The sequence below is a fragment of the Saimiri boliviensis genome, chromosome 9 (assembly GCF_048565385.1).
Source record: "Saimiri boliviensis isolate mSaiBol1 chromosome 9, mSaiBol1.pri, whole genome shotgun sequence".
NCBI classification, from domain to species: domain Eukaryota; kingdom Metazoa; phylum Chordata; class Mammalia; order Primates; family Cebidae; genus Saimiri; species Saimiri boliviensis.
In genome coordinates this window covers 95,735,710-95,759,377 of record NC_133457.1, presented here as the reverse complement: position 1 = coordinate 95,759,377, position 23,668 = coordinate 95,735,710, and the positions used below count along the sequence as shown (strand labels likewise).

The following is a 23,668-nucleotide window of genomic DNA, read 5'->3' as shown; positions in this document are numbered from 1 at the left end:
CACTGCTGGACAGCACCTCCAAATTCCCTCATCCTGATCAGCTCCATTGCACACCAAGCAAGTCTTCATGAACACCTTTAGTAACATGAAACACCAAGAAGTTTACAGTGCTACAAGTGGAATTCAAAAGAAACAACACTCAACTCTGAAATAAAATTTTACTTCTGTGAAATGACACAAAACATTCCTGCCTGCTGAGGTTAAAGGGGGTTCTTTAGATTTTCTGACTTTGTTTTTAGCCACGCTTTACCAGTGCCCTGAGCCTGGGCATATGTTCAGACCTACTGAGCCATCCAGTCCTGATCACAGGCCCCCCACCCCCACAGCTCTCTGCCCAGGGTATCTCCTCCATCCTCCACAGGGGCTTCTCCAGATCTCGCTTGCTTTCTCCAATCCCTAATCCCCGACACAGCAGGAAACATGGCTTCACTTTCACTGAGGCTGCAGAGGACAAACGGGCTCAAGACTCTAAATTTCCTCCTCCCTTACCTCAAAACAAAGAAATTTTAAGTAAAATGTATTGAGCACTTACTACCTGCCAGGCACTGTATTGAACTCTAGATAGGCACTTACCATTTAAAGGTTACAACAAACCATAAGCCAGTATTATAAGCTCCAAAACTGGTTAAACAACTTACCCATGGTCAATGCATTGATAAGGGCTTTTTTTTTTTTTTTTTTTTTTTTTTTTTTCTTTATGGAGTCTCACTCTGTAGCCCAGGCTGGAGTATGGTGGCATGATCTTGGCTCACTGCAACCTCTGCATCCTGGGTCCTAGTTCAAGCAATTCTCCCGCCTCAGCCTCCCAAGTAGCTGGAATTACAGATGCACACTACCATGCCCAGCTAATTTTTGTGTTTTACCATGTTGGCCAGGCTGGTCTTGAACTCCTGAGCTCATGATCTGCCTGCCTCGACCTTCCAAAGTGCTGGGATTACAGGTGTGAGCTACCACGCCTGGCCTTCAATAAAGGCTTTTAGCAAAGGGAATCTTTTGTCTGCTTGGAAGTTCAGAGAATTTCTAGAGCAAGGTTTAGAAAATGGGTGGGAAATAGAGAGGTAGGGTAAGAGGAGCCAGAGTGAATAATCACCGTAGGGACCCAGTCTAGTGAGGACACAGCTGCCACCAAACTTCGTTGCTCAGAACCCTAAACTCTACACCTATTTGTCCTGCTTTCCTATTGCCCCTGGACACTGGACATCATAATGGGCTCCTTTGCTAAGATAAATTCTCTACTGTTCCTTTTTCCTGGATTCATAAGCACCTGATTCAAAAAATAGCATGGGAGTCATCTGATTGGCTGAACCTACCCATGTGTCCATATTCTAGCTGCAGGGAAGGCAGAAAAACAAGGATTTGAAAGTTTTGCAGCCTTGAACTCCTAGGCTTAATCAATGCTCCCATCTTGGCAGGTACTATAGGTCCTGAGTAGCAGGGACTACAGGTGTGTATCACCACACCTGGCTAATTAAAAAGTTTTTTGTAGTGATGAGGTCACATATGTTGCCCAGGCTGGTCTGGAATTCCTGGGCTCAAGCAGATTCCCCTCTTGGCCTTCCAAAGCCCTGGAGTTACAGGGACTTGAGTGTCTTCTCTACTAGATCATTTCTCATAGACGTACTCAATGTATAAGTTATTTCTTGGGGGAGAGATCCAAGATGGCTGATCACTAGCTGCTCGGGATTGTAGCTCCCAGTGAAAGCACAAAGAATGAGAGGACGCCACACCTTCACATGAATTCTTGTTGCTCAAGCACCAGGAGATTCCCAGTGGAGGAGCCCCACGGGTCGCCAGCGCGACTCTTGTGACCAGCGAGGCGGTTTTGCCAGCGCCTCGGAGTGTCGGTTCTTGGTGCAGAGTCAGAAAAGCACCATCAATCTTAACGCGGCTGATTTAGTCGGTGCAGTGGGTTGCTCAGATTTCGGCGCTGAGAATCAATAAGTCGGACGTCCACTCAGAAACCCAATTACAAAGACAGTAAATACAAAGACCACAGATGGATAAATTTATAACGAAGGGAGAAAACAGCCAAAAAAGGCTGATAATACCCAAGATCAGAACGCCTCTCCCTCAGCAGGGGATCACAGCTCCTTGTCAGCAACGGAACAAGGCCTGATGGAGAACGAGTGTGTTCCAATTACAGAAGCAGGCTTCAAAGTGTGGATAATGAGAAACTTCTGTGAATTAAAAGAACTTGTTCTAACTCAATCCAAAGAAACTAAGCACTTTGAAAAAAGGTTTGATGAAATGTTAACAAGAATACACAATTTAGAGAGGAATATAAGTGAATTGATGGAGCTGAAAAACACAATATGAGAACTACGTGAAGTATGCACGAGTTTTTTTTTTTTTTTTTTTTTTTTTTTTTGAGACGGAGTTTCGCTCTTGTTACCCAGGCTGGAGTGCAATGGCGCGATCTCGGCTCACCGCAACCTCCGTCTCCCGGGTTCAAGCAATTCTCCTGCCTCAGCCTCCCGAGTAGCTGGGACTACAGGCGTGTGCCACCATGCCCAGCTAATTTTTGTATTTTTAGTAGAGATGGGGTTTCACCATGTTGACCAGGATGGTCTCGATCTCTTGACCTCGTGATCCACCCGTCTCAGCCTCCCAAAGTGCTGGGATTATAGGCGTGAGCCACCGCGCCCGGCGAAGTATGCACGGGTTTTAACAGCCGAATTGATCAAGCAGAAGAAAGGATATCAGAGGTCGAAGACCAACTCAATGAAATAAAACAAGACAAGATTAGAGAAAAAAGGATAAAAAGGAACGAGCAAAGTCTCCAAGAAATATGAGACTATGTGAAAAGGCCTAATCTACGCTTGATAGGTGTACCTGAATGTGACGAAGAGAATGAATCCAAGCTGGAAAATACGCTTCAGGATATTATTCAGGAAAATTTTCCCAACTTAGTAAGGCAGGATAATATCCAACTCCAGGTAATACAGAGAACACCACAAAGATATTCCTCAAGAAGAGCAACTCCAAGGCACATAATTGTCAGATTCACCAGGGTTGAAATGAAGGAGAAAATACTAAGGGCAGCCAGAGAGAAAGGTCAGGTTACCCACAAAGGGAAGCCTATCAGACTTACAGCAGATCTCTCAGCAGAAACCCTACAAGCCAGAAGAGAGTGGGGACCAATATTCAACATCCTTAAAGAAAAGAACTTTCAACCAAGAATTTCACATCCAGCCAAACTAAGCTTCATAAGTGAAGGAAAAATAAAGTTTTTTTGTGAACAAGCAAGCACTCAGAGATTTCATCACCACCAGGCCTGCTTTACAAGAGCTTCCGAAAGAAGCACTACGCATAGAAAGGAACAAACAGTATCAGCCTTTCTAAAAAATACCAAAAAGAGCATCAATATAATGAAGAATTTACATCAACTAATGGGCAAAATAGCCAGCTAATATTAAATGGCAGTATTAAACTCACATATATCATTATTAATTCTAAATTTAAATTGACTAAATCCCCCAATCCAAAGACAGACAGGCAATTTGAATAAAAAACTAAAACCCACCAGTATGCTGCATCCAGACCCATCTCATATTCAAGGATACACAAAGACTCAAAACAAGGGATGGAGAAAGATTTACCAACCAAACAGAGAGCTAAAATATATAAATAAAAAGCAGAAGTTACAATTTTTGCCTCTGATAAAATAGTCTTTAAAGCAACAAAGATCAAAAGAAGCAAAGAAGGACATTATATAATGATAAAAGGATCAATGCAACAAGAAGAGCTAAATATCCTAAATACATACGCACCCAATACAGGAATACCCAGACATACAAGACTAATAAAGAGACTTAGACTCCCACACAATAATAGTGGCAGACTTCAACATTAATATTAGACAGATCAATGAGACAGAAAATGAACAACGATATCCAGGACTTGAACTCAGATCTGGAACAAGTAAACGTAATTAACATTTATAGAACTCGCCACTTTAAATACACAAAATATACACTCTTATCAGCACCACATCATATCAACTTAGAAGTTTAAACGAAATGTTGGCTGGCTCCTTGTTTGTTATTCTCTTCCCTCATTTTCTTTCATGTCTCCATTATTAAGGACAATTATAGGCATACCCATATTTAGACTGCATTCTAGCCCGGGCAATAAAGCAATACCCCCATCCTCTCTCCCTCTTCCTCTTTCTCTTTCTTCCTCTTCTTTATTCTTTTTCTTATTATAAAAAAAAAAATCTAATCTCCTTTCCTTCTGCCCCACCTTTCCTCCCCATTCTCTCTTATCTCTAAAATAATAATAATAATAAGTTATTTCTTACCTGTAATTAGTTATTAAACTAAGTGATATTTATTGTTTATCGTCTACAGAGATTTATTAAATATTATTTTATATTTAATGCCAGGTATGTCAGAGATTGCTAGAACTTCCTCTGTGTATCTCTTTCCCTTCTTAGTAAGACAACCCCTAAATTTTAGCTGCAAATGGTTGCCTAGAATAAAGAAGATATTTCCAGACTCTTTTGCAGCTGGGTGTGATGGTCTGAATGAGCTCTGGGAGGTGGACAGGATTGGAAGTGAGGGGTGCAACTTATTATTATTTTTTGTAGGGACGGTGTCTTGTCCTTCTGCCCAGGCTGGAGTGCAGTGTACAGTGGTGTGATCTTGGTTCACTGCAACCTCCATCTCCTGGGTTAAAGCCATTCTCCTGCCTCAGGCTCCTGAATTGCTGAGTTTACAGGTGCCCACCACCATGCCCAGCTAATTTTTTTTTTATATTTTTAGTAGAGACGGGGTTTCATCAGGTTGGCCAGGCTGGTCTTTTACTCCTGACCTCAAGTGATCTACCTGCCTCGGTCTCCCAAAATGCTGTGCTTACAGGTGCGAGCCACCATGCCACGCTGAGGGGTGCAACTTCTAAGTGGCGTCCTTAAAGAAAAGGGTGTTGCATTTCACTTCCATTTCTCCTTTCCTGATGGCTGGATGGGGACTTAATGGTAAGAACTGGAGCAGCGTCTTGAAGATGGCAGAGCATCAAGCCAGAAGGAATCTAGTTCCCTGCTGAATGGTGAAGCTGCCACACTTAACTGTATACCCAGACTTTTACATAAAAAAGAAAACCATGTCTGTCTTTGGGAATCATTATTTTTTGGGGGGAATATCAGTTAAAATGGCTGAATAAGTATCTTAATACACCAGGTGATGTTATGGGTACTGGGGTTATAAGCCAAGTTTCTGACATTCTAAGTGGAGAGACAAAGATCAAACATGTAAAATAAAATTTTAAAGAATAGGTACATATATGAAGGTCACAAACAGTTATTACAGTCCAGAGTGACTGCAGGTTGGAGTACTGTTATCTAAGGTGGCCTAGGAAAGCCTCTCCAAGGAGGTGACATTTGGGATAATATGGAATGATGAGCAGGAGATTTTCATGGGAAGATTTGGAGGAAGAGCTTTACAGGGAAAACAGATGACAACTGCTAAGGCCCTGAACTGGGAAGAAGATTGGCAAATTCGAAGTTCCGAAAGACATTAGACATGGGTATCCTTCTGTTTGAAAGCTGAGAATAAGTAATTTTTGGTTAATTAATTAATTAATTATCTATCGAGATGGAGTCTTGCTCTGTCATCCAGGCTGCATGACCCTAGGCAAGCCATTTAACCTTCTCAGCTCTATTTTCTCATCTCTAAAATGGGGAACTTTCCTACTCAAGGCATAAGGTTGTCATGAGAATTAAATGAGATGAGACAGGGAAGCGCCCAGCACAGAATCTAGCGCACATTCAGTTCTTGATAAAAATGTAAGATGAATCTAGGCTGATCTCATTTTGTAATTTTCTACTTTTAGGCTCTGCATAGCAACTCTCTGCCTGGAAAAAGTTAAATCCTCCTTCACTATGTTGTCACTGACTCCTACTTCTCAGAGTTAGTAACTTTTTTTTTTTTTTTTTTTTTTGAGATGGAATCTCACACTGTCGTCCAGGCTGGAGTACATTTGCACGATGTCGGCTCACTGCAGCCTCTGCCTCCAGGGTTCACGTGATTCTCCTGCCTCAGCCTCCTGAGTAGCTGGGATTACAGGTGTCCACCACAGCCCCTGGTTAATTTTTGTATTTTTCGTAGAGACAGGGTTTCACCATGTTGGCCAGGCTGATTTCAAGCTCCTGACCTCGTGATCCGCCGCTTCCTTGGTCTCCCAGTGTGCTGGGATTACAGGTGTGAGTCACCGCACCCGGCCTCTTTAATGTATTTTTTACGTTTTAAATATGTTTTAAACATTTATAAGCAAGTAATATATCTTAAAGCAAAACATAATCATGGAGAAGAGTATTGTCACCAAGCATGACCAGGCAGCTGATATAACAGCACTGAAGAGCTCTTGTAAATCAATAAGTACACAACAGCACTCCAGCAGAATTGTCCAGATATCTGACTAAATAATTCAAAAGGAAGTAATAAAAAGACCAATGCATGTGTCGAATGAATGTTCTATTTATCAGAGAAATGCAAAGTAATTTTTAAATTAAATATTTCTCGATATATATTTATGTAGTAATAATTCCTTTGCGGGTCTCAAAGGCCAAGTGGCTTTAATTGGCCTGTCCCTTTACTGGCACGGGGTGCTGGCCAGTTTCCCACACGCTCATCTTGTGCTTTGCTGAGACATCTGCTACACACTGTCCTTTGGCCTGGATGACCTCCAACGCATCTCCTCCTTTTCTCATTCACTGCCCACAGCCCTGCTGATAAAAGCAAGGCTCATCTCTGCCTTGCTGCAGGGAACTCTATTTCCATCTGCTGCAGCTCACTCACCTCCTCCTCCCAGGTGTGCCAGCCATGAAACTTCTTGTCCTGTTTCTTGCCATCCTTCTGGCCATAGAAGAACCAGTGGTATCAGGTAATGTGAGCCTCTCTCAGGGGTCTGGGCGCCTGGTCATGCGCTTCCCGTCTCTCCGTCTCCTCTCACTGTGGGCAGCATCTGAAACCTTTTCTTCTCTCTTGCTGCTTTGGGAGATTTCCCCAGAATCAACTCGTTAATCTCTCTCTCTCTCTGATTCCTGGTGGGAGCTCGGGAGAGGTTTGAGGGGCAAAGCAGAGGTGCAGGCTGGGGACTTGTTGAGGACTTTGGGAGATTAGAGTGAAGGTTGGAGAGGTTAGAGTGAAGGTGGAGGAAAAACCTTGAAACTGGAGTGATAGAAGGAATATTAGGACCACCTGGAGGTGAGGCGCTGGGCTTTCCTGATGGTTCAGGGTAGAGTTGGAGAGGGGATGGGATTTGGGGTTGAGTGGAGCTGGTGTTGGGATTAGGCTGGGGCTTGGGCTGAGGCTGGGAGTCGGTGCTGGACGGTGCAGGGTGTTTCGGTTCAGCTTGCTGATGGGACACTGCTGGGAATTGAGGTCAGTGACTTGATTAGATGAGGCTTTGGTTAGTTTGGATTAGATTAGGGTCTGGCTTGGAGTTGGGGCTTGGGGGCATTGAGTTGAGTAAGGCTGGGAGTTCTAATTAAGGTAGGCCTGAATGAGTTTGACTTTGAATGGGTTAATAAGGAAGATTAGAGATTGGGATGCAGCTGGAGCCCGGGCTCGTTAGGCTTATGCTAAACAGGGTCAGGCTATTGATAAAAAAATCTGGTCTGTGTAACGTGAGTGAATCCTCTTCATCCCTAATATTACAGGTGATCATGTCCTGTTCCCTTCATTCCTAGCTCTGCGAGGTGGGACATTAATTAACTTTAGTTGATTCCAAAGTAAGGAGTAAGAAGTTGGGGGATAGGAAGACAGAAGGCTAAAAAAGCCTCTCCCAAAAACTTGAGAGTTCTCAGTTGGAAACATTGTCTCAGTTCTCTTCCCTCTCAAGGTCTCTTCTCTCTTTTCCTGGAACTGGGTCTAGCATTACTCACTCAGCTGGCTTTCTTCTCTTCTTCCTTGTCCTCCTGTTCCTCCTCTGCCTTCTGTTCTCTCTCCACTTGAGTGATACTAACATCTGCTTAACTGTTGTTCGTATGCCCCAAAGTAGAGTGTTGGATGGATGGACACTGCCGGTTGTTGTGCAGAGACAATGAAGACAGCATCATACGCTGCCGAAATCGTAAGCGGTGCTGTGTCCCTAGTCGCTATTTAACAATCGAACCAGTAACAATTCATGGACTCCTTGACTGGACCACTCCTCAGATATCCACCGCAGTTCCGCAAACAAAGATAAATAAAAATCGTGGATAGAAATGGCTTTGTTTCAGGTTGCTTAGGGTCCACGTTTCATTAAACCTCACAATTTTTTTCTTGTGTCTATCAATCATAAGGAATGATGCCCCAGATGGGTTGAGGGTGGGGGGATGGCAGGGTGGGGAGGCAAAGAGATAATAGAGAGAAGTCCCTGGAGCTGGGTCATAGCAATGGTGTGATTGTTACAATACCAAAGGACGGTTTCCCATCTGCCAGTGGCAGGAGAGGCTATTGAGTCTGAAGTGGACTGGGGAGAACGTGGTGGGAGCTGAGAGATTTAAAGGCATAGCAGATGCCTAGAGAGTGGGAGAATCCTTGTGCTGGGACAGTTGGTCCATCTTGAGAGTGAATGGGCTGAGGACTTAATAGAACCCAAATCCTCAGGGTTCTAGGGAAACCAGTTGACATACCTTCTGGTGCTCAAAGCCCTAGCCCCAGGGGTCAGAAGGTGTCTAAGTACTAAAAAAAGATAAAGTACATGATTTACTTATTTATGTATGAATTTGTTCATTATTCATTTTTTCCATTCTTTTATCGGTTCATTCATTCATATTCATCTCAGCTCTGCCACTTACTACTGGCAGACTTTGCTTATAAACCTCTCAGAACTTCATCTTCCTTGTCTGTAAATTAGAGTAATAGTAGAATCTATTTCAGAATTGAGGTAAGGATGAAATTTGATAGTAATGCAAAGGGAAGCACTCAACAAATGCCATCAGCTGCTTTTGTTCACTGATTTACTAGGGAATATGAGCTGTGTGTCTTCCAACTGTGTTGGACTCTGAGGGAGACAGAAGCCTGTCTCATTTCAACGGGTACTTCAGCCTGGGAGAAGACTCACTTGTGGGGAATATTTAAGAATTTTGATTGAGAATCTAGAGGATCCAGGTGTCTTCCCAGGCTTTATTATCCCAAGTCCTATTCTCTGGGCCTCGTTTAACCAACACGGTTGTTTACCCCTGAACTGTGTCCTCTGCAGTGAGGCCAGGGGCCGAGAGTGTTCTGTAAAGCATGGTGCATGGGATAGAGACAGACAGAAGGAGTCCACTCCCATCCAGGAAGACTATTTGTTCCCAGCTCAATATTTCTGCTCTTAAACTCTGGAAAGAGGGGCCCCTCCTCTGATCTTGGTCTGACTCTGGGCTTCTTCTGGCTAAGTCCCTCCCCATGGGGTGAGGAGTTGCTGGGGAAAAGGGGCACCCTGATGTGATCAGTATCCACTGAATTCCTGTATCAAACTATTTTATGTACCCCATAAATATATACACCTACGATGTATCACAAAAATTAAAAATAAAAAATTTTTAAATAAAAAATTCACCAAAAACAAAAAAGTAAACTACAAGAAGAAAAGGAAAGATTTCTTATATGAAGGTCTAAGAATCAAAGTGAAAGAATTACAGATATGGTATGGGAAATTAAATCATGGTGGATAAGAGGTGAGTCACAACCACAGCATAAAACATTAAATTTAGGCAGATATCTGCAATGTGAAAACTGGAATTAGGAAAAAAAAGGGTCCTCTATTCTACACGTGTGCTGAGTAGGATCAGTTGAGAGCCCTCCACCCTGACATTATTCCCCCTAAATATATGAAATGTAGACTTTTAACACAAATCTTTAAAAACTAATGTTCAGGCCGGGCGCGGTGGCTCAAGCCTGTAATCCCAGCACTTTGGGAGGCCGAGGTGGGTGGATCACGAGGTCAATAGATCGAGACCATCCTGGTCAACATGGTGAAACCCCGTCTCTACTAAAAACACAAAAAATTAGCCGGGCATGGTGGCGCGTGCCTGTAATCCCAGCTACTCAGGAGGCTGAGGCAGGAGAATTGCCTGAACCCAGGAGGCGGAGGTTGCGGTGAGCCGAGATCGCGCCATTGCACTCCAGCCTGGGTAACAAAGAGCGAAACTCTGTCTCAAAAACAAAACAAAACAAAACAAAACAAAAAAACTTATGTTCAGAGACAGTGTTTCCACTGTTCACATTTCATGATGTTTTGATGGTCTGCGAGTGGTAAGAACAGTAATTATCATTATCATTCTTTTTGTTTTCAACCTAACCTAAGTCAATTCTCTCTGCCTTCTATTTTTTAAAAATATAGACACCAAAAGACACCATCCCAACTGAATTCAGACAATGTTATTGTAAATTTCAAAAAAAAAAAAAAAAATTAAATTAAAAATTAAAAAAAAGCCACTGCTCTCACCTTAATCAGAATGAATGTGAATCCACAATAGAACAAACAAACATTTCTGCCTTAGACCCCAGGAATACAAATTAACAAACTGCTATGACAAGACAATTATTCTGCTAGATAGAGAGTGAAGAAAGTCTAAAAGAGGCAAGGAATGATACCACCTCAAACCTCACTGTTTTCTCAACTTAAAAATCCTTTTTCTACTCCAGATCTCTGCTCATGCCTCACTTCAGGCTTCCCTGAGAATTGTCCCTTTCTCATAGAATGGCCAGAATCAAGTGATGATCCAATGTGTTGGGGCACAGGTAGCTCCCACGGGCAGCCTGAGTGTCCCAGCTCACAGACAGGCAGCAAAACTGTGAAAAGATTATGCAGCTCCTGCCTCTGAAGTGGGCTGAAAAATGGATTGTGAACCTAAATGTGCATCAACAGATGAAGGAATAAAGAAAGTTTGCATATACACACAATGAAATACTATTTGGTCACAAAAAAGCATGAAACCCTGTCATTTGTGGCAACATGGATGAGCATGATGTTAAGTGAAATAAACCAGATACAGAAAGATAAATACTACGGTTCTCACTCATATGTGGAAACTTAAAAATGTGGATCTTGGCCCGGTGCAGTGGCTCACATCTGTAATCCCAGCACTATGGGAGGCCGAGGTGGGCAGATCACAAGGTCAAGAGATGGAAACCATCCTGACCAACATGGTGAAACCCTGTCTCTACTAAAAACACAAAAATTAGCTGAGCTTAGTGGCCCGCACCTGTAGTCCCAGATGCTTGAGTGACTGAGGCAGGAAAATTGCCTCATCCCAGGAGGCGGAGGTTGCAGTGAGCAGAGATTGCGCCACTGCACTCCAGCCTAGCGACAGAGCAGGACTCTGTCTAAAAAAAAAAAAAAAAAAAAAAAAAAGCTGGGTGTGGTGGCACGCACCTGTAGTCCCAGCTACTCAGAAGGCTGAGGCAGGAGAATTGCTTGAACCTGGGAGGTGGAGGTTGCGGTGAGCCGAGATTGCAGCACTGCGTTCCGGCATGGTGCCTGGCAACAGAGCAAGACTCTCTCCAAACAAACAAACAAACAAACAAAAAAAGCTGTGAATCTCATTGAAGTAGAGAGTAGAATTGTGTTCATCAGAGACTGGGAAGGGTAAGTGGGAGGGGAAGATAAGGAGAGGTTGGTTAACAAATGCAAAATCACAGCTAGATAGGAGGAACATGCTCTAGTATTCCGTAGATCTGTAGGGTGACTGTAGTTAACTATCATTTATTGTATATTTTCTTTTCTTTTTTTTTTTTAAACAGATTCTTGCTCTATCACCAAGGCTGGAGTGCAGTGGTGGAATCTCAGCTCACTGCAACCTCTGCCTCCCAGATTCAAGTGATTCTCCTGACTCAGCCTCCCAAGTAGCTGGGATTACAGCCACCAAGCCTGGCTAATTTTTTATATTTAGTAGAGACAGGGTTTCACCATATTGACCAGGCTGGTCTCAAACTCCTGACCTTGTGGTGATCCACCCACCTCAGCCTCCCAAAATGCTGGGATTACAGGTGTGAGCTACCCGCATCCAGCCTATTGTGAGGAAGAGGATTTTGAATGTTCCCAACACAAAGAAATGATAACTGTTTGAAGTGATGGATATGCTAATTACCCTGATATGATGGTTACACTTTCTATGTGTGTATTGAACTACCACACTGTATACCATACATATGTGCAATTAGTGTTTGTGAGGCCCACTCATCCTTCATTATCTTGTCTTTTAATGCCTTCTGACAAATTTAAAAAATGTATACAGTCCAGGTACAATGTACTTTGGGAGGCTGAGGTGGGCAGATCACTTGAGGTCAGGAGTTCGAGACCAACCTGGCCAACATGGTGAAACCTCATCTCTGCTAAAAATACACAGATTAGCTGGGTGTGGTGGCATGAGCCTGTAATCTTAGCTACATGGGAGGCCAAGGTGTGGAAATCTCCTGAACCAGGGAGGCAAAGGTTGCAGTGAGCTGAGATCACGCCATTGCATTCCAGCCTGGGCAACAGAGCAAGACTCTGCCTCAAAAAAAAAAAAAAAAAAAAAAAAAAAAAAGAAAGAGAAAAGAAAAAAAGTGTCTACATTTTGTGTGCCAGATATTTGTTCCAAATGACCTATTTTATTATTACTAGAAGAAAGAGTATAAAAAACCCTTTATTTAGTCCATTGTATGTTTAAATGTTCCTGTCATTTTATCCAAAAATTTCACCTATTATCAGGTTGGATCCTCTTTAATTTATGAACGATAAGGATTTTCAAAAGCATTTTATTTGGGGGAGAAGTTGTTAAATAAAGAAACACATGGTCTTAGAAAAAAACCCCGAACTCCCAATAGATCTGGACACAACCAAAATGGCCCTGAATAGACAAATGGTTAAATAGACTGTACTACATGCGTACCATGGAATATTACTCAGAAGTAAAAGGAATGAACTATAGATACACACAACATGGGTTGCTCTCAGTTCTGTTGATTGTCTTTTTTTTTTGATTAAAGTTGAGATTCTCCTGGTTATAATTACAATGAGTAATTTTTGCTGGGACCTGGATATTTTTGGTATTGTGTTATGAGATATTGAATTGTATTTCAATGATCTTTGTTGGCTTGCCTCCTCTGACATGGCTCTGGTGGGGACAGTGGGGTGCTGCCTGGATACTGCGAGGTGGGGGTGGAAGTCCGGGTGTATCTCCTCTGATACTACTTGGTTGGGATGGGGAGGTACATTCTGTTCCCCATGTGGCCTCCAAGTCACATAGCAGGGAATGGTGGCCCTGTTACTACTGTGTGGTGGTGAAAGTCCTGACTCTACACCAGGCCCCCTCTGTCACAACCCTATCAGGGAGGTAGAGAGATGGATGCCTTCTTCCCACCAGACAGGGGAAATCGAGGTTCCCCACACGATTCCTATCGACACTGCATGATGGTGATGGGCCTTGTGACCATCCAGCAGTGATAACATTCCCTGCTCCCCACACCTCCTTACAACGTGGAGAGGGCAGAATTTGAGGCTCCCCGCATGGCCTTCTTTGGTGGATGTATGAGTGGGAGTGTAGTTTTGTCTTTGGTTTTTCCTGGAGCAGAGCAGTTATTGTCTGAAATGTTCTTTCTTGCTAGGTTGACCTTTCCTGGTTCTTTGGCTGCAGGCAGGAGACTTTTCTTGGGAGACTCTATGTCTGCACTGGTTTGTGTTTCTAGGTTGCCAGTCTCTCCAGCACAAGTCTGGGCTTGATGAGGCAAAAAGAAAACCCAGGGAATTCATGGCTGTGTCCTTCCTTAGGTCCTGAGGTCTCTGGAAGTGGAAGTCATTATTACTCTTTAGGTTTTTTTTCCCCTTTAGGCTTTTAGGATGCTGCCCAACGTATCAGATTTATGTCTTTCCTAGGTGGAAATTAACTGTTTATATGTATTTTTTCTTTTGCCAGGCAAACATCACATCCTTCGATGCATGGGTAACAGTGGAATCTGTAGGGCCTCTTGCAGAAAGAATGAACAGCCGTACTTCTATTGCAGAAATTATCAGTCCTGCTGCCTCCAGTCCTACATGAGGATAAGCATTTCTGGCAAAGAGGAGAATACTGACTGGTCTTACGAGAAGCAGTGGCCTAGGCTGCCTTGAGTGCTGGTGATTACCATTCTCAAGCTCCCTGGGCACCGAGACCTGCTGTCAACCGCCCTCATTAAAATTCATGTACCTGCCATCCTTGTCTGTCTTTGATCCAGTGGAAATCACAGTGAGAGACTGGGCTTTGCATGGTGACAATGCCTGTCTCATTCTGGATGGGCCCTGTGAGAGAGAAGACTGGAAAACCAGGGTAACAATTGCAGAGAAGCTTGACAAACCAGTGAGGAAGGGGGAAGAATGAATCCAATAAGGGAGGGTTGAAGGGTTTAGGCAGATTATGACTTAATCTGTGCCATGTAGAACTCAGAGAGGGTCTACAACCGGTGGGATGGATACATAGGGAAGTAGGTGGAGGTTTTGTAGACAACTTTGACCTAGTTCATGAAAAAACTTTATAACCAACAGACCTGTTGTAATGTGGACTAAGCTGTGCTGGTTTCAAGCTGTGAGGCTGAAGGGTCTGTCTGGTGGTTATTGCAGATGGTCTTTGAATATTGGATGCTGTTGTGGATAGTGAAGGTCCTCTAATTTTTCAAAACCTAAGAGGCTTATGCCTCCAATGACAACTGATACCAGCTTTTTAATATAAAATTTTAATTTTACTTTTAAAGACTTAGCTCCCACTAATAAGTTCTAAATTCTGTCGAAAGTAGAGTAGTACTTACCCATTATCTTTCTCTACTTTTCTGACTCTTCTCAACTCATTACAATTTGCCTTTGTGCTTACTGTGCGATTGAATTGGCTCTGGCCAAGCTCACTAGTGGGTCTCCTTTTATTTTCATAATATTATTCCTTCTTATATGTATCAAAACTCCTACTAAACAGTGAGTTCTGGGTTGCAAAAGAGGATTTATTTTTTGCACCTGTCTATAAGTATTTGTCCAGAAGTTAAACAAAAACATAAAACAAGTGCAGCTGGACCTCCTTTTTGAAAGTTTCCTAATGTTCCTCAACGTGTATCTCAATCTGCCTCTGGGCAGCATTTCCTCTATAGGTTATTCTCTCCTTGAAAACCTTAACCGCCTAGGCTTCTGTGGTTTCACCCTTTCTTTGTTTTCCTCCTAACTTTCAGGCTGCCCCTTCTCCATCATCTTTTGGGGTTCCTCTTCTGTTATTTGTCCATTGGATTCTTCTGGGGTTGTTCTCATCTGAGAATAAAAACTCTCCACATTCCTAGGAACGGGCTGATAGTCCTATGGTCATTATAACAAGCAAATACCTTGAAATGTTTTAAACTTTTTTCATTGATCAATGACAACTTGCTTCAGTGAACACACTTCTGAAAGCTAGTTGTCAGTGATAGCATGATGCTTTGATTATGCCAATGAGGTTCGAATTCATTTCAGTGTACACACTTCTAAATTGTCACTGACCAATTCCCACCTCTGTAGCCAACACAATTCCCTCAAAATGTGTTCCCCAAATGCCGTATAAGTTCAACACTTTGCTCTGCTGAAGGAACTTATGATGGAGCAGCATGGCTCTCCTGTTTTTAAGAAAGCAATCATTTCAGCATTTTGGTTTTAGACATTGAGCCATAGTCTCATCCTTTGACAATGGTCTTTTTTTCTCCTTCCTCTGGTGCTGCCACCCATCCCAACAACAAAATCTATAATCTGGATAAAAGTGTTGGTTTTGGACCTCTGTTTCAGGAAGAATAGTGGCTGAAGAACCCAGGCTGATCCTGCCACTGAAAATAGTGAAAAAACTTACTTAAAATATACAACAAAACTTTAAGGCATCTTTAACCTTGAGAGAAAGTAAGGCCAAGAATATTAAAACCAAGTGCAAGTGGGCACTCTTTCAAAGGCAGTAACTGAAGCTGGCTTTTGTCACAAAGACACTTGCTGAATCAGGTGAACTTGAGCTTCGGTTTCCACGTCTTTGGCCAAGGTGGATGTGGGCAGGGGAGAGAAGGCAGTGACTAGGTTCTGAAAAAATATGAGTCTAGTAGAAGATCCCTACATAAACCTGTCTTTAAAGTGTTACATTTGCAGTGTAAAAATAAAGCAGATATAGCATCCCTTCTCCTTCACCAGAGGTTTTCAAGGAAAATTGCCTAGTTTTGAACCTAAGTACTCAGCAAATAGAAAAAAATCTTCACTGAGAATTTATTACCTCAGGGTAGATCTCACATAGTGTCTCAGCCTGAATTCACAGTATATGGATCATATGGAAAAACAAAAAAAAAACAAAAAAAACAAGCTTAAAGTTGTCCCAGACTCGTAGTACCAAACAGAAGCAAACAAAGGAGTAGACCTTTGACTTAGGACTCATCTAGTTTACTCAACTAAACTTCTGTGGAAAATGGACAGACCAGAGTCCCAACTCACAAAACACACAAGAAAATAAGGCACCATGAGTTAAGGTAAGCAGAAATCACAGGCTAGAGATTCAGACTTTCAAAGACTTCAAATAGCAGACTGATCAGGAATAAGAAGTTTAAAAAAATAATGAGACCCAAATTTCCCGTCATGAATTAGGTATTATCTAACCCCTTGGACAATACAATTAGACCTGTGAAGAAGCATTTCAATGTTAGGTGAAAGTGTTGTGTTCAAAACTGGAACTTAGCAGGTCTGGCAAGCATAAACTGCAGAAGCAGATGGTTCAGATCCCTATGACACCCATTCCTGTTTTATTGCCTCTCCTTCATCACACAGTAATGGTGTCATGAGGGGTTTCTCCAGTTAATCAACAAAGGAGGAAAAAGCAAGGCCAGATTTGTAGAATGATCTACATGACGGGCTAGCACCAGACAGAAGTGCTGCATTACAGCCTTATGTAGCGGTGGCCTAAAAGCCAGTGGTTAAGGGAAATCTTTCCAGTAGAAGGAAGGCTTGCCTAGGTATGGATCTATAGTAATACATGAGCACTGGTAATGGGTTGGCTGGTTTTTTAGGTACTTGGGAAGAGCAAAATTGGAAGATTTGTAACAATGATGTCTGTGGTAGAGTTACGTGGATAGGACAGGGTGTGAGAACTTCTTTTGGTATCAGAGGGAGACAAGTAAAGCTCTCAGTAATCAGGTGGACAAATGACCCATCCTTTCACCCACAACTGAGGAGCATCCTTACCTTTGGATGTCCATGTAAGATCAAGACTTGGTCAAAGAAATGGGTCTATGGAGCCACAGAAGCTTTTCAGCAGCTTCTATTTCAACCTTGAAGCCACTGGGACAAAGAGGAGCCTTCATAGCTCACACTTGGGACAGCCAACTTCCTACAGTGAGAGATGAAACATAGCCCCAAGACCATAGTAGGAAAATGAATGCTTTCACTTGAAGTGTCTCCTGTTCTAGAAAAAAAAGCTTTTAGTGTCCCAGTAGCTACTCTCACAGATGCAAAGATTTAGAATTTTGATCATGACCACTTACGCTGCTATTAAAACTTACCTGCTGGGAAGACAGGAAGACACATAAAAAAATTGTTGTTGGAATAGTTAACTAAGCTACTGAGGTGGTGCATAGGTCACTAGCAAACAAGAAATACTAAAAATAGGTTAAAACTTGTGGAAATAATTTGACATTTCAAGAAGAGCACTGAAGAGTTTATCATTGGAAATAGTGACAATTTTAGACTTTTTTACATAGCTCTTTATATCTATTAATAGAATTACATATTGGTGGGGGTGGGTGGGAGGGTCACTGTGGTGTTTTCAGTGCTTTATCTATATGTGACTTAGTTCATCACTCTGAGGACAGGGGTGAGTGACATCCGAGAGGAAGTCATGAGCTATGGTGAACATTTGGGAGAGAGGTCTGAGTTCCCCATCCCGACTCAGACTCTTCAACCACGTCTTTCTTGCTGCTTACTTCAAAGTAGTCTGTAGTGAACCTTACTGTTACAATATCATCCAGAATTCCTGGTGATGAATCATTCAAGAGCGTGGAAGATGTCGTAGGAACTTGCCTGTGGTTGTCATTGGATGGAATGCAGCAGACTCGAAGATTTTTGCATGTTTCCCTCACTGCTTCTCCATCTTTGCATCGTTTCCTGCAGTGCCCTGATTTGTTCCAGCATTTTTTTTCACCACTATAGGCTGAATAATAAAAGGAAAGACGTTCAGAACACTGTGTGCAGTGGGAGTATGAACAAGAGTTATTGGCCTCTCTGCAATGAAGGCAGAGGAATAGAGGCATTAATGGAATAAATATTTTTAGACTTACCTTTATTTTCTTTCCCACCCCACCAGACTTACCTTTAACTTGGTTATTTGCCTTCTAGGAATCTATCCTTTTTCAGCCATTGTTCAAATATGTAAATATATTAATATTTGTACAAGCATATTCATTGATGTGTTGTTAGAAAATTAAGAAATGTCTCAAATGACTACATATGACTTTATATGGCATTCCACAGTGGAACTTTACAACTTTATAAACAATGAGGCAGATATTTAGATTGGTAACAGGGAAAGGTCGCCACAAAATAATAAGTGAAATAATAGTGCTGTATAGGGCCGGACGTTGTGGCTCACGCCTGTAATCCCAGCATTTTGGGAGGCCAAAGCGGGTGGATCACCTGAGGTCAGGAGTTTGAGACCAGCCATGGCCACCATGGTGAAACCATGTCTCTACTAGAAATACAGAAATTAGTCGGACATGGTGGTGCACACCTGTAATCCCAGGCACTTGAGAGGCTGAAGCAGAAGAATTGCTTGAACCCAGGAGGCAGAGGTTTCAGTGAGCTGAGATTGTACCACTGCTAGGTGGTGACAATCTAACCAGGTGACAAAGCAAGATTCCGTCTTAAAAAAAAAAAAAAAGGCTGGGCCCAGTGGCTCGTGCCTGTAATCCTAGCATTTTGGGATGCCAAGGCAGGTGGCTCACCTGAGGTCGCGAGTTCAAGACCAGCTTGACCAACATGGAGAAACCTCATCTCTACTAAAAATACAAAATTACGGCAGGGCACGGTGGCTCACACCTGTAATCCCAGCACTTTGGGAGGCCGAGGTGGGTGGATCACGAGGTCAAGAGATCGAGACCATCCTGGTCAACATGGTGAAACCCCATCTCCACTAAAAATACAAAATTACCTGGGTGTCGTGGCACATGCCTGTAATCCCAGTTACTTGGGAGGCTGAGGCAGGAGAATCATTTGAACCCTGGAGGTGGAGGTTGCAGTGAGCCGAGATCGCACCATTACACTCCAGCCTGGGCAACGAAAGGGAAACTTCGTCTCAAAAAAAAAAAAAAGAGTGCTGCATAGCCATGTACAGAGTGTGCTTACTTTGTTATAAAACAGAAATATTTTGATTCATTTTTATATAAGTTCAATCATACATTGAAATGCATCTTGAAAAACATAAAACAAAGGGGAAAGCAGGCTTCTTCACCAGTGATTTCAAAGTTCTGGTCTTGCCTTTAGATATACTTAAGAAAGCAGTGATTATGAAAAGCTTAGACTTCCACTGTAGAAGGAAGAAGAAAAGCCAGTTCTGTCTTCCATATAACAGCTCTGCCTATATTTTCTGACCTGTTCACCAAATTCTAGAATATTAGAAAACAAAAAGAACCTCATTACAGCTCTAGCAGGACTTTTAGGGCCAAGAAAACATAGCAAAGTGGGCTGCGGGAATCATTTTCAAGAGCTGGCACAAGTTGGAAAGAGAACAGAAGTGAGTCTAGCTTTCCTCTAGTTCCTTAGGTAGCAACTTGGAATACAGAACAAAGGACAGCTCTGGATGGTGGGAGTGTCTCTGTCTATTGAGGATAACTGGCTCTACTCCCAGGTTTTACCCCAGTCAGGAACATAGTCCCAGTGTGGGAGCTGTGGAGTTGCCCAGGTTAGGGGGTAAGTGACACATTGGAATGCTCATGAGCCAGAACCCACTACACCTCTATTTTTGTAGCTTCCCTGACCTCTGATTACCTGGGATCACTTGGGGTAGAAGCACAAGCATAGAAAGAGCCAGCAGCAGGGGTTTCATGGTCCTTGGGAAACAGGAGGTGGTAGATCCAGGGGTTCAGAACACTGTGCAGTGTGAGTCTGAACAAGAGTTTTATTGGCTTCTCTGCAGTAGGGGCAGAGGGATGGGCACTGAACCAGCCAGATATCTAAGAGCTTATCCATGCGTAACATCAGTCTGTTGTGTGGCACACAGGCTGAGCATTTGATCCAGGCACTGGGAGGGCATGCAGAGGGTTACAAGTCATAGGCTTTGAGGAGGTGTTTGAAGCAATGAAGAGGGAGGATTCACACTGGGACATCTTCTCCGGCTTTCCCTGATCTCTTATTAGGGCCCAGCCATTCTTCACAGCCTGTCTTACTCTAGCATAATCCTGCTTTTGAATGGTCTATCTGTGTGTCTTCTGCACTGGGCTGTGAAGTTCCTGAGAGCAGGGAATGTGTCTTTCATCTTTGAGCCCCCATGGCACAAAGCATGCTCTCAGTGAAGGTTTGTGGAAATAAACGATAATGAACATATGTCAATCTATAAGCCAAATCCCTCTCTTATGTGCCCATCAGGAAAAATGACTTGGCCAAGAAGTAACTTGCTGCAGAAGTTTGAGGGAGATCATTTATAAAATTCAAAGGAGGATACTACTCAATGTCATAAAAAAAAAAATCCCTACCGAAGGCAGATCTACAATAAGTTGGGGTGTTACTTTTGACAAGGGCACCATGAGGGACATCAGAGGTCTGGGAGCTGTCCACAAAGACCCCAACATTTAGGCCTGCTTTTGGGAGGCAGAACCTTGATGTCACCCCCAGAGTTGGCCCAGGTCCTGGGTTGCTTTATTTGCATTTTCATCCTGGTTCAACTTTTGTTCCCTCTTGTTTATTTGGCTCTAAAAGTCTCTGTAAAGCTTTAGAGGAGGTTGCTGATTTTTCTCTTCTGGAATCGATGACCTTCACAATGAGAAAAATCGATGGAATTAGCAGGGTTGCCATATGATTGAGGAGACTTCTCTTCTGGATAGAACCATGTGGACAGCATAGCATGGTGGTCGGCTATTTTCAAATTAATAAATAAATGGTCTCACTTACATGTGGAATCTTAAAAAGTCAAACTCATAGAAGCAGAGAGTAGAATGATGGTTACCAGGTCTGGAGGGTGAGGAGGATTGGGGAGATGTTGGTCAAAGGATGCAAAATTGCACATTCAGGAGGAATAAGTTCAAGGGATCTATTGTACAACATTGTGACTACCATTAATAACAACGAATTATGTACTTGAAAATTGCTACAGAGTAGATTTTAAGTGTTCTTACCACACAAAAATGATAAGTATGTGGTAATACATATATTAACAAGCTGGATTTAGCCATTTCACAGTGTGTACATATTAATATTTCATAACATCATGTTGTATGCTATAATATACGAAGAGTGAATGAATAGATTAGTAGTTTAGTCATGCGAACTTTCAACTTAAATTTGATGACCTAAAGGTAGTTGTAGGTGGGGAGAGAGAGAGAGAGAGAGAGAGAGAGAGAGAGAGAGAGACAGGGAAACCAAGTGAGCAACAGCATAAGGAATCATAAAAACAATTTGAGAAGTGAAGGAAGGAATATTGAGTTTGGTTAGTTGCAGATGGAACTGCCTGGATGCAAATAGATTATGTGCCTATTAAGGATTAGGGGCTAACTAAGAAGGCTACTAAGTCTTCGAAGACACCATATTGCCAAAGAAACCATTAACCCTGGGGCAACAAACTGTCTGTCTGAGCTGTAAAACTATCTTTGGTGCTCCAATCTTCCCTGAAGGGAGGCAGGCTTCAAAGGCAAGTTCCCAAACACCAATTTCAGTTGCAGCCAAAAATTATGGCTAAGGAGAAAGCTCCAAGGGAATGGAGTCAGGGGTCACTATGTATGACGGGTGAAGGAATTCGTCTCAGAGAGCAGAATTAGGGCCTCAGCTAGGACTCTTCATTAGGTACAGGTATGAGATTTACAATATGGGCCCAACAGCATTTCAACATTGGTATGGACCAATGACTTCCCAGAGCAGAACATTTGTTGCAGTTATTTTAGTCTGGGCTCAGCATTTTATATGGCATAGATATAAGTGTGGGTGGACAGATAACCTGTCCTTTTCGGCCATAGGGTATCAGACCGAGGAGACATAGGTCCTGCGTCTGGACCTGATGAGGCTCAAGTATTGCCAGGAATACTGGCTTTGAGTTGGATTGGATTTTGGGTTGTGTCTCTTGGGAAGGCAATGAGTGTGATCTATATTTGGGAAGAAGAGATTAAGTGGATATCACCATTTCAAACTGTGGTAGAGTCTGTTAGTGCTCATCAAATATCCATGTGCTCCTTCCACATCTTTCAGCCTTTCTTGCAGGTAGGTTGGTGTCATATGACTGGGCTCTGGCCAATGGGGATAAGTAGAAAAATGTCCTTGAGATCATTTAACATGATCTTCCAGCTCTCTTTTCCCTTGCTGTGATAATCTTAGATGCTACATGCTTCAGATGCTGTAACTACGAGATGGAGGAAGTCTGTGTGACCCACAATGGACTTTGTATAAGCAAAAATAAAATGTTGTTGTTAAGCCACTGAGATTTCAGGGTTTATTTGTTCTGCAACATACTCTATCTTTTCCAGACTTACACACCACCTGTCACATATTCTTTGTATCCTTTTCTAAGAGCCATGTTCCTGTGATTTTTTTTTCATGGCTATTTCCTTCTTGCTTTATGTCACATTCTCAGAAGGGATCTCTCTGAATACTCCATTGAAAATAGGCACGCTCATCCAAGTTGCTGTCTGGTTTGAGCCTCTTTCTTGTTTCATTTATAGTAGTAATCGCAGCTTATTTATTTTTTCACTTGTTTATTTTTCACTTTCTTTACTACACAATATGTTTCATTAGAATAGGCAACAAACTTGTCATTTTTAATATTATAGCCCCAATGTCAACAAAAATGTCTTTCAATATAAGTGTTTAGAAAGCATTTGTTGAATCAAGAGGGAAATTAACACTTTTGGACCTCAGTTTTCTTTTTAATTTTTTTTTTTTGAGATGAAGTCTCATTCTATTGTCTAGGCTGGAGTGCAGTGGCGTGACCTCAGCTCGCTGCAACTTCTGTCTCCTGGGTTCAGAGTGATTCTCTTGCTTTTGCCTCCTGAGCAGCTGGGAATACAGGTGCCCACCAGTGTGCCCGGCTAACTTTTGTATTTTTAGTAGAGATAGGGTTTCACCATGTTGGCCAGGCTGGTCTCAAATTCCTGACCTCAAGTGATCTGCCCACCTTGGCCTCCCAAAGTGCTGGGACTAATAGGCATGAGCCACTGCTCCTGGTCTGGACCTAAGTTTTCTTACCTTAACGTGATGATAGTTTTAGTCTCTATGTTACAGCTTATTTATTTATTTATTTTCTTTTTGAGTGCTGCTGTGTTTCAGTAGTGGTTTATTCTTGTAACTCAGGTTTACTTGTTGTTAGGTTTCCAAGAAGGGAAATAGAGTTCCTAATATTTCAACATCTATAGTTTAGAGAGAATGACATCGGCAGGGAGCTCATAGTAAATTAGTAACAAAAACTAATTGAATGAGGGCTATTGGTCCAGGAACTTTCTGCAGGATTGTGGCCAGTACTCCTGGTCTTAACCACAGCCGCTGTTCTAAGTGCTTCTGATTTAGGATGAGATTTTCC

At 42.5% G+C, this 23,668-nt stretch overlaps 2 protein-coding genes and 1 non-coding gene across 5 annotated transcripts; 1 reads left to right on the top strand and 2 right to left on the bottom strand.

Moving 5' to 3' along the window:
- The first annotated feature begins 6,711 nt into the window (after positions 1-6,711).
- On the top strand, positions 6,712-14,138 carry DEFB119 (defensin beta 119). Of its 3 annotated transcripts, none has more exons than XM_010351737.3 (2): positions 6,712-6,879; positions 13,865-14,138. In XM_010351737.3, exons 1-2 carry the CDS (start codon positions 6,819-6,821, stop codon positions 14,056-14,058), a joined length of 255 nt encoding a protein of 84 aa, XP_010350039.1. In that variant the 5' UTR covers positions 6,712-6,818; the 3' UTR covers positions 14,059-14,138. The 3 variants fall into 3 exon arrangements, with proteins under 3 accessions (XP_010350039.1, XP_010350038.2, XP_010350037.2); XM_010351736.2 differs by lacking the exon at positions 13,865-14,138 and adding an exon at positions 7,999-8,257; XM_010351735.2 differs by lacking the exon at positions 13,865-14,138 and adding an exon at positions 7,996-8,257.
- Positions 14,139-14,850: 712 nt separating this feature from the next.
- LOC120367997 (small nucleolar RNA SNORA40) lies at positions 14,851-14,979 on the bottom strand. Its single transcript, XR_005582228.1, has one exon. It is a non-coding gene; the product is annotated as a small nucleolar RNA SNORA40 (small nucleolar RNA).
- Positions 14,980-17,058: 2,079 nt separating this feature from the next.
- DEFB118 (defensin beta 118) lies at positions 17,059-20,045 on the bottom strand. The gene is made up of 2 exons (XM_003941001.2): positions 19,939-20,045; positions 17,059-18,106 (listed from the first exon to the last, which is right to left on the bottom strand). Exons 1-2 carry the CDS (start codon positions 19,994-19,996, stop codon positions 17,793-17,795), a joined length of 372 nt encoding a protein of 123 aa, XP_003941050.1. The 5' UTR covers positions 19,997-20,045; the 3' UTR covers positions 17,059-17,792.
- Positions 20,046-23,668: the final 3,623 nt, after the last annotated feature.

Bases quoted from the DNA above. Each gene is read 5' to 3' on its own strand.
- DEFB119 (XM_010351735.2), top strand. From the start codon at position 6,819: ATGAAACTTCTTGTCCTGTTTCTTGCCATCCTTCTGGCCATAGAAGAA. The intron at 6,880-7,995 runs GTAATGTGAGCC...TATGCCCCAAAG, and splicing joins AGAAGAACCAGTGGTATCAG to TAGAGTGTTGGATGGATGGA.
- DEFB118 (XM_003941001.2), bottom strand. From the start codon at position 19,996: ATGAAACCCCTGCTGCTGGCTCTTTCTATGCTTGTGCTTCTACCCCAA. The intron at 18,107-19,938 runs GTAATCAGAGGT...TTTATTATTCAG, and splicing joins TCTACCCCAAGTGATCCCAG to CCTATAGTGGTGAAAAAAAA.